The sequence below is a fragment of the Arachis hypogaea genome, chromosome 20, assembly GCF_003086295.3.
Source record: "Arachis hypogaea cultivar Tifrunner chromosome 20, arahy.Tifrunner.gnm2.J5K5, whole genome shotgun sequence".
NCBI lineage: Eukaryota > Viridiplantae > Streptophyta > Magnoliopsida > Fabales > Fabaceae > Arachis > Arachis hypogaea.
In genome coordinates, this window is record NC_092055.1 from 136,165,942 (window position 1) to 136,176,286 (window position 10,345).

General features: G+C 39.0%; 1 protein-coding gene across 2 annotated transcripts; it reads left to right on the forward strand.

Annotated features, from left to right (window-relative positions):
- Positions 1-2,371: 2,371 nt before the first annotated feature.
- Positions 2,372-6,726, forward strand: LOC112786681 (uncharacterized). 2 transcript variants are annotated; one of them, XM_025830051.3, is made up of 10 exons: positions 2,372-2,530; positions 2,628-2,703; positions 2,811-3,232; positions 3,327-3,503; positions 3,593-3,690; positions 4,361-4,445; positions 4,550-4,624; positions 4,732-5,079; positions 5,636-5,757; positions 5,907-6,726. In XM_025830051.3, exons 3-8 carry the CDS (start codon positions 3,134-3,136, stop codon positions 4,780-4,782), a joined length of 585 nt encoding a protein of 194 aa, XP_025685836.1. In that variant the 5' UTR covers positions 2,372-2,530; positions 2,628-2,703; positions 2,811-3,133; the 3' UTR covers positions 4,783-5,079; positions 5,636-5,757; positions 5,907-6,726. The 2 variants fall into 2 exon arrangements, with proteins under 2 accessions (XP_025685836.1, XP_029151914.2); XM_029296081.2 differs by lacking the exons at positions 2,372-2,530; positions 2,628-2,703; positions 2,811-3,232; positions 5,636-5,757; positions 5,907-6,726 and having other exon boundaries at positions 3,340-3,503; positions 4,732-4,847; positions 4,945-5,079.
- Positions 6,727-10,345: the final 3,619 nt, after the last annotated feature.

Genomic DNA, 10,345 nt, shown 5'->3' on the forward strand with positions numbered 1-10,345 from the left:
ACACAGACTTTTATATAAATTTTGTTTTACTTTTTGTCCATAGATATTTTTTATTATTCCACTATTACCCCTTCTTATTTTTTCTATTGTTTTGACATTTTTTTTTTTTTTCAGGTACTCTCTCTTTTTTTGTAGGAATTTTTTTTGGGTTGGATAATTCTTTCCTTCATATCGTTCTTACTTCAATACCATTTTAACCTTGTATTCTATTGTTTGAGTTATAATAAAAATAATTAGTCATAAAGCTTTTAAAAGTTAAATATTATCAGAGGTAAGATTGATCTTTTAAAATGTTAAAAAGTAATTTATAAGTTGTAATTGATTTAATATAATTTTATAAAAAATTCAGTTTTTTTTTAAAAGGTTTTTAAATAAAAAAAATCGATTTTCTGAATAAATTTTTCTTTCATGTAAAACGAATTTGCTTTTAAAACTAATTTTTTATTTAAAATTAATTTGAGTTATTAACCTAAACAAATTTTTTTATTAATCTAATCATCAATTTAATTTTTTAATAAATTTATTTAAAAAATTTCCCACCGTTGCGATTCATCCCTGTAAGGATTAATATTATTAGTATCCATATTACTAATATGGTTATCATGTTTATAAATATTATTGCTATTATTTACTATATTGTTATTACTACATGGATAACTCTTATTAACCTCCATTGGCCCATCTTCATCGGTGGGGCTTTTAATTTATTTGAGTAACACGAAAGTATATGCTAACAGAAATAAAATTTAATTAAAATAAGTTAAATAGAATAAATTTAACTTCAGTGGATGTATGATTAGGGATTTTAACCAAGTAACATTAAAAACACAATGAGACCACCGTTTAATATACCACATAAAACGGCGGCCTTTTACTTGTGTGAGGCCGTCCTTTGCCGTACCTTTCACCCGCAACTGAAAATCCAATTTTTTTTTAGTGTAGGTGAGAACAAATTGAACTGCCCAACCACGATCCGTTACGAGTTCATGACCCCCCGTTTCGCAGATTTACGTGCCTATGGATTTGAAAAAGCGTGCAACATTGAGGGGGGGATAGCAGAACCCGGTGGTCATGTGCTGGAGCTCTGTGGTTTAATGAGGAGGTGACATGATTGACATAACTTGGCGGGAAGCCGCACCCAACTGCATGCTCTGTAGTCTAATTTCGCTGTAAAATACCACAATGCCCCTATAATTGGCCCGTGATATTATCCATTACTTGGATATGCCCATACACGTTGCCACTGGTATTCGCAATTACCACTTGGGGTTTCGATGGAAAAAGGGGCTGCCTGATGGAAATGGAGAACTATGTTTCAGGGATAGTATAGGTCCATCACGGGTGGACTGTCCGGCCATACTTGTATTCAACACATGTGATGCAAGACCGTATAGTGACATTCATCTAGCAGCACAAACCACTAAAAACTCAATTAACCAGGTGAATCGCCAACATACCTGTTCGTTGTTCGGGATATCCCGTGGGTGTGCAAATTTTTCCCGTGTTTGGAAGGACATGGCTGTCATTAACCGACGAAGATAACGAGAATGGCAACGCGGCTTAGTCAACAAACTTTTTCATTAGAAGGTCACAATCAGTTGTATAATCAGCGACTCTTTGTAGCCTAACATTCGAGGGTTGCCTCTACTTCCCAAAGCCATTTGTCGAGGCGTCATGTCGTCGCATCGGGAAGATGCCGATTCATACCACACAACGGCATCATCAAAAGGGGGTGAATATTCAAATTCTTCTTCACGGAGGTTAGTCTGTGGAATTTAGTATTCTTACACATTAACGTAAAGTGGATTGTGTTGACGCATGTTACAATGTCCTGTACACGGTTCTGTTGATGCATGTTAGATTGTCCTCAGTGTTGACCACGGTGCCTCCACCGCCGTCTGATGCGGTGCCTTTGAACCCCCGGTAGGCCATGACGGAGGCACATTTCGTGCTTCGCTTCACATTAGTTTTTTTTTCCTATGGACCGGTACAGAAAACTTTGTTGGTTTTATTTCGGGAATAATCCCAACATATTTTTCCGCCCCTCTATCGTTGGAAGTCCAAAAAAAATTTAAAAATTAAAAACAACTTTCCTGAAGCCCAACAAAGACAAGCTGTTTCTGGTCTACTTAACACTATTTTTTATTCTGCATGTACAGACCTAAAAGATAGTCACACAGTTGGGCCTCATAAAAAAGGGAAAATTGTTTGGCTTATACGTTGAACTGAACGTGTAACTACTAATGGCCCATGTTATGAGCATGGTAAGTGAAACAGTAAGAAGTTTTACATGCCATTAAATTTGGTTCATAGTTAAGCCCAATCGCCTGAGAGTATATACAGAATAGAGAGTTGACTAACACCTACTATTGTTTTCGCAGGCGTCCTAGAAGCACCACCAAAGGAAGGGTGACGTCCAGGTTTGAGTTGTCCAAACCACCGGTGACCATCCAACTTAGATCACGGGCTACGTCTGAATCAACGCGTTCCTGTGCCAGACGAACAAACCCCCCCCCCCAAATTCAAATAGGTTAGTGACATATCCTAATTCCCAGTTGTGCTTCCCCATGTGTACCTCTTTTCACTTTGAATATACTCTTGCGATTGACAACCATGTCTGTATGCAGCTTACCTCGGCAAAGCAATGTTCATGCAAGCGAAGTCACTGCCGGTACTGGATCTTCATGCGCGGCGGTTGCAAATGTAAGTATTCACATGTTGTGCCGTCATGTAACTAGTTCGTGAGTTTATTCAACCTACTGAATGAGCTTGTCTGAAATTTTTGTGTACCTAAATTGTTCTCGTAACAGGACTGCAACCCAATTGCACTCAGTGTTGTCACCAGCGTGTCCGGGTTGAATAAAGAAATTCGACGATTGACGGAATGCATTAGCCAGCATAATGCAGTTATGGCAGATTTCAAAAAGGCATTGACCTTGTTGGCAGAAATGCAGAAAACGCACCATGAGTGGGATCGGGGAAACGGAATGAGGTGCTCGTGTGAGAATGCCATCCGGTCAAAGCGGCGGCTACAAATGGAGGGTATTGCAAACGATGAGGCTCACGCTCAGGAGAGGGCCCTTCGCAACATGATGACCCGACGTATGCCCCGTCGTTGGATGTAAAGTTCAGCATGGACCATATGCCTTTCAGATCGAAGAGGTCAAAGAGAGCCCAACGTAATCCACGAAATGGTCAAGAAAAGACACAACGAAAGAAGCCCCCTAAGTTGGTAATAGCCTAAAACCGTAAATCATTAATTACTTCATTAACCTCACTGTATTGTTCACCATGACTGTTGTTGCGGAGAATGCTTATCCTACCAGGTCGATCTGTCTAGTGAACGCGGTCGGGAGATTCGACGGCGTCGACGTCAACGCAGCAAGTCACCACGATGCACTACCTCCCTTCAGAGGCACTATAATTATCTTGCCCCGGTTGGTAGCGACGGAGTGGTCCATGAGTCAGATCTGTTATTGATGACTACCGAGAAGATCCCAAAGGTAAGGTCCCGTTTTTGGTTTACTCAGCATATGCCGCCGCTAGGCACCCGAGAATAGATTGTTTGTGATATTTTGTTGTATACAAGCAGACTTTCAATCTGTCCTTCGTACCAACCCAGAGCATGGATCTCGCCGAGGTTGAGCTCGCTGTTGCCGCGTACATCTTTAGTAAAGATCTTCCGAAAATGTATATTTCTGGTCTGGTGTACTTATGTCTAATGTCATTTTCATTGATGTTATATTCTGGATAGTGTACGATGCGTCTCGAGAAGCATTTTATTGATAATAGTTTGTCTATGAATTAGTTACCTTACGGTGGGTTTACGTAGATTGGTACATGTTTCTCAATTACTCATGTCGACTTTAGAGTTGCAGGAAAAATCATATAACTATCACATTCGGTGGTCCCAATAATATACTTCCTTGAACGTAGCCCATTAATATGTGTGCATAGGCTGGACAAATGTATTCACTTTGTAGAAGCATTATATAACCATATGGTGTGAAAGGTGATTAGGTCACATAAAATTTAACTAGAGCAATAAGGAATATACGAATGCCTGAAGGAGCTGTCACGTGGCAAACTCTAATTTACTGTTAGTATTTTTGATAATTACGGAGATGTTCATGTTTCGTGTTTAGGCCTCTAATTAAATTGTTGTTAACAGATACATATCGTTGGAAACATTATTCGATTAACTCATTAATGCTAATCCTTACCTAGTAACGCATTAGAATCTTTTTTTAAGGCAACAGCAACGTAAATCTCTGCCTGCTATTTACTTATTTTTATTTTCTAATTATTGAAATGCGGTTCATGTAAATTTTCATGACCTGATTATGACTGTTGTCTCCAGTGAAGTTCTGGCTGACGTCGGTCACTGCATTGCGGACAGAACTGCATTACTAACGCTTGGCCCAAATGAAAGAGTCATGGATGATGTGAGTGTTGTGTATTTATTGATACCATTATTCCTCATTTGTCCAAGCTCATTCGGCCTTGGTTTCCAAATCGAACAACATTAATCTTAGTTTTGAATTTCCAGGTTATTACTGTCGTGGCAACGATGTTGTCGAAGACGTCCAGTAGTCACCAGTGGTTCATGCTGACAATGATCATGGTGAGTGACCACTTTGGTAGGGGCGAGTCCATCTGAACTCTAGTTATTTCATATTAACATCTACTCTAAGATTACATGATTCAGACATGTTTGTCATAACCGTATAGGTGACTGCCATGTTATACTGCAGCAAGATGCCATACAAGGGACACGTCTAACACAGGCTAACTTGGACGCCGTCGTATGCAAGCATATGAGGTGCAAGGTTGACAAGGTTACTGAGGTTTGTATAGGTTTTCCTTCTGTGTTAGAAAATCTGAATGATGAAGCGATAAGTCCCTACAACTGATCGACCTTCGTGCCCGAGTTGGGCCTTGCAGATTTTCCAACCGATGTGGACGGACGAATATTGGTATTTGATGGTGGTGGACGTACGACGGAAGAAGCTGATGTACTTCGACTCGTTCAAGTGTTCAACAGAAACGGAGTGTAGAAAAAATGCGATGACGCAAGTGGTAAGTTTAGTCATGTTCGACACGCCTAATTTATGGTATTCACATGTACCTCGTGACGAAACTTTTATTCATATTTGCAGTGAACATATATGCAATTTTGAATTTTCGGTGCAGTTAAATTTTTGCCTCGTTACATTTGTATTCTATTGTCACCCACATTAATGAAATATGTACTGTCTTTCAACATCCAATAAGTTGTTTGCATGTTATTCGAATAAAAGCTATCCTAGTTCTTAACTACGTACCAAATTATACATGGGACAGGTCTTGTTACCATTATTACGAGGAGACGATACTATCATGCATAATCTTGTCGGGTAGTATGTGTTGGTAAAGTATTCAATGACAAATGTGCATTTTTGATACAAGTGAAAATTTGCAGCATTAATAAATAGCGTCCCACTTGAGTACCTCACCATCTCTGGGGTGGACGGAAGTTTGTAGTTTACTATCCTGTGAAAAAAGTCTATTCATTAGCTTGCCATGCCCACTTAGGGTTTGTCTACGTTTCAATAATTTCTGGAAATGCTTTTGACTGATACGTTTCTTTAATCAGGCACTGCACTTGGAGTCGCTGACTATTGGACCCAAGTGGCTGTCCAAGTGCACAGCTGAACGACCTCGATTTTCTTCGTATGACTTTGAAGAGCCTGTCGTGCCTCAGCAGCATCGGCTATCGTGAGTTGTCACTCAAACTACAACACCCTATTCATCTCGTCTTCATGTTTTCTTTTAATAATTGGTTAATACTGTGCGTTGATAGTACCTTTAAACTGTCTATCTTCATGTGTGAAACAATAATTGACTTTGTGCGTGACATGTAACAGGATGGATTGTGGTGTCTGGGTCTTACAATTGATGATTAGGGGCGCTCTGTGGGCTATACACAATGTTACAATACTCAATTCATACACACATATGACTTTACTGTCATTTTTCTGATAGTGATAAATCACTTATAGAACTGGAATGTGTATCCAAGAATTTATAAGTTGAGGTTGAATGACTTGCAGGCAGTGAACGATCTTACTCAGATGCGAATAGCCCTTGACCTTGTCTTGAGGTCACACAATGCTAAGGCCATCGACGTCGTGGAAAAGGCGATGTGTTACTGGAGAAAGAAGGCTGGGTCTTCACGACATGGACGTGAGTGATACAGTTAGGTTGGGAAAGACATGTTACGCTGATTTTGGTTCCACTTTTGGAGAAAATTTTTTAGTGACTGCTTCGCGTATGGCATTGTCGACTTAGTGATGGACAAGATGGAGGTAGATGCTGACTTGCGCATCAGCTTTGTTAATTTTAATTTTGACCAATAGTCTAGTGCCGCAGTAACCCGCGAGGGACTACGTGGACAATTGAACTTGATTACACGTAGAGCAGTATCCAACCTGGATGCCGGTAACAAGTCGGCCGGCCTGAAACCAGTATCCAGGTTGGAAACTGTACGCCATTTTAACCATAGTAGGATTGTCATGCTGTATTAGAGAATTGGTTTATACGAATCATTTTTTGGACCACCTTGCACAATATCCCTGGATGAAGAGACGTTGGGGTTTCTCAATAGAAAGGTGATGCATGTATATTTTTTTTGAAAATACTGTAGCTGTTCTTAGGTCTAACATGTATACTACGCTTTTGTTGCAAGTGAAGTAACCTGTAAATACCAACAAATGGTGTAATCTTTCGATACACCTCTTGCGCATCAATTGTGGTTGCTTTAGCTGCCATCATTCATATCCTTTAATTATGACTAAAAATGAGTTGATGTTAACATGATTTATGATTGAGATTTTTTTTCTCAAAATGGATTATAACAGAAAGAATGTTCTTCGGATCACATTATTCAAAATTACGGTTACACAAAAATTACTAAAGGAAACATGAATTTATAGCATTCAAATATATAATATTTTTACACTTTCTTAACCTATAATCACTTTTGAAAAGAATTAACGTTATGTTTTGAGAATCAGTACCCTTTTGTGATAATTTGTTAAAACTCTCCTTTAGAACTCTTTATGGTATTTAACTATATCTTTTTAATAAAAATTACATTGTCAAAATTAATAATAATAAATAAAAAATATACAATTTAAGAATACATAGTAAAAAATTTACAAAGTCATTTACAAAAATAAAGAGATACAGAAAATACGTATTAATAAAAGTAATTAAAAAAAATCATGAACAACGAAGACTAAAAATTCTATTAAAAAAATACGATGACATAGATAAGTGAACATACAATAATTCTAAACAAAAATATTCATGCTATTAATAAAAAAAATATAAAAAAATAGTGACAATAAACCTGCCAATTATAAAATCTTTCACCATTCCTCTATCTTAACAATCAACCTGCCAATATCTACAACGAAAAGGCTAGCCACAATTCATCATCATTTACATCATCTTATAGTTAAACTTTTAAGTATAACATTCATATAAGTTTAAATTAACACAACCCAACCGTATACAACATTTCATATAGGGATGCCAACGGGTCCCCATGGGGGCGGGGACATGCCCCCCGCCCCCCGTCCCTCGCCTCCAAAACCTGTCCCCGTCCCCGCCCCGTCCCCGCTACGGGTAACGGGGACCCCGTATCCGCCGGGGACCGGGGTCTCCGCGGATATCCGCGGAGTTCTGTAAAAAATAATAAAAATCAAGAAAAATAAAAAAAATTGAAAAAAATAGAAAATAAAGATAATCCCAAATTACATTCAAAATCAGCCAAACATAATAACATATACATAATCCATAAACAACCAAACATAATTTATCACATCATAGAAACATAATTTTCAGTAATTCTTAAGCCTTCTTCATCTTGTAATAGTTGTAATGGTAGTGATGTGGATTCTGATTTACTTGAATCCTACATACATAAATTACAGAAATCACAAACATAAGTCATGCAAATCAGAAGCGGAATAAAAAAACATAAATCATAATTAACCTAAATCAAAGAAATTAGAACACAATCACATAAATTATGTAAATCATAATCAAAATAAAAAATTGTAACATAAACACATAAAATTATATAAATCACAGAATTAACAAAGCATCACATAAATCATAAAAATCAAAATTAGAATAAAAAACATAAATTATAGTTAACCTAACTCATAATCAGAATAAAAAACATAAATTTCTGATGCTTCAAATCACAAACTAAAAATCACAAACTAAAAATTTCTGATGCTTCAGAACAAAATCAGAATCACAAATACTTCAAATCAAAGTAAAAAAAGAAATTCAGAGTTCATAGAAGCTACCTATCAGAAGAAAGAAAAGAGGGTCGGATATCGGTGAAGATCGGCGATGGCTGAGAAGCGACGTAGAGGCTCGAACACTCCAACGGCGAAGACGACGAAGAATGAGAAGTGGCGCAGAGGCTTGGACGCTCTAACGGCGACGACTCACTGATGTTGTGACGTCGAGACTGAGAGGAGAGGATCTGAGCGTTGTTGGTGAGGGGCTCAGCGGTAGGAGGTGGCGGTGGCGGTCGGCGGTGATGAATTCATGAGAGGAAACGGTTTGAGAGAGATAGAGTCGAAGAGAGGACAGAAGAGAGGAGCGTAACGCAGTGTGAATGACGGCTAGGGTTCTTCAACTCTCATATTTTATATATATATAATAGGGGCGTTTTAGTATTTTCACATAAATGGGGATTAAACGGATCCCCACGGGGCGGGTACCACTATCCCCGCCCCCGCCCCATATAATAAACGGGTCCCCGTCCCCCGTCCCCGTGGGTTCAAAAAGTCCCCCATATCTGCCCCTGGCGGGTAAATCCCTGCGGATACCCGCCCCGCCGGGGTTTTTTGCCATCCCTAATTTCATAAGAAGGGCGCCACAGAAGACTCATATTGACAATGAGAGCACTAAAAGAATAACAACCTCCATTACAGTGCATAAAATATATGTCCAAGTATACAACGCCACACGATGAACCGACGCCTAACGCACGTTGTCCCTTGGAGGGTCAACCATTCCTTTGCTACCTAAGAATTTATTAGGATTATGGTGGGAGACAAGCACCTCGTCGCAACCTGCGTCGTTTAACCTGCCTCCATTCTACGTAGTCCCCTGTAAACTACTGCTAATGGTGTTTTGAAATTCAATGTGCTGTCCTGTTGGGGGACGATGCCCTGCCCATTGCTTTCTGAAATGAGCGATAACATTGATAGTATATGTTGTCCGTTAAAGCGGTACAACAAGATTTGTGTTAGTACTCAATGAAGAAACTTACGGAAGATGCATACCTCAAGCAACCACTGCTTGGAAGGCATCGAAACTAGGAATTTTAAATTCCGTCGGGTTTAAAATGGGAGCTTGTTCGGGTGAGGTCACCATTGCGGGTGCTTGGGTAGGAAGGGCCCCATGGTGTGTGGAGTAGCTTGGAGCGGCAAAGAATTGTTGTATGTGCTGGCCCCCAAGGAAAAAGTTGCCACCACCGCCCCGTGGGTTCATCTGGGGTAGGTACGACTGGGTTGCGCTTGCTTCGGCAGGACTTGGTATGTAGGAGCCCGAACCTCTAGGAATACCCGGTCCAGAGTAGCCTTCTGCAGCCTGCAAACCAAATGAACAAATTATGCTTAACAAAGGGAATTCGAAGAATAAATTATATTTGGAGTTGCAATAACCAATTGAAAAAATATAAGCAAAGTTCTATGTGAAACCGTACCCCTCCGAATACATAATGACTATGTATATGCCACATGTACAGTACAAACTATATTGAAGATGCCTGTAAAAACCTTCTGCCTGAAAGTGTTACATTAATTACCCCTAAAGTTAATACACACAAGAGACATCACTCAATCTTCGATACAGCCGGACCAGAAAATTATAACTCCTCCTTCAACAGTAATCACGGAATAAGATCATGACAAAAAAGTTAAAAAATTGTTGTCTTAACCATAAAAGGTACATCCGTGGAAGAAAATTGGATGAAACTACTCAATCACCCTTAATAAAGACGGCATTTTAGGATGTCAAAACACACACTGGTTTTAAATCCCATCAAACGGAAATACCACTTCATCCGAATCTGATAATTTAATTTACGTATACACCCAGAAACTAAAAAACTCATAATTGATTTCCCAAAGGAACATTATAAGAAAACACGAAGAACTCATGAAAACCATACATGGTAAATGCCCAGCTAATTCACTAATTTTCCCCTATTATAGTTCCACGAACATGGGATCCTTTGTACACACAGAAAGGAATGACAGATGGATACTCTGCT

Bases quoted from the DNA above. Each gene is read 5' to 3' on its own strand.
- LOC112786681 (XM_025830051.3), top strand. From the start codon at position 3,134: ATGGACCATATGCCTTTCAGATCGAAGAGGTCAAAGAGAGCCCAACGT. The intron at 3,691-4,360 runs GTATATTTCTGG...TGTTGTCTCCAG, and splicing joins AGTAAAGATCTTCCGAAAAT to TGAAGTTCTGGCTGACGTCG. The intron at 4,625-4,731 runs GTGAGTGACCAC...ATAACCGTATAG, and splicing joins TCATGCTGACAATGATCATG to GTGACTGCCATGTTATACTG.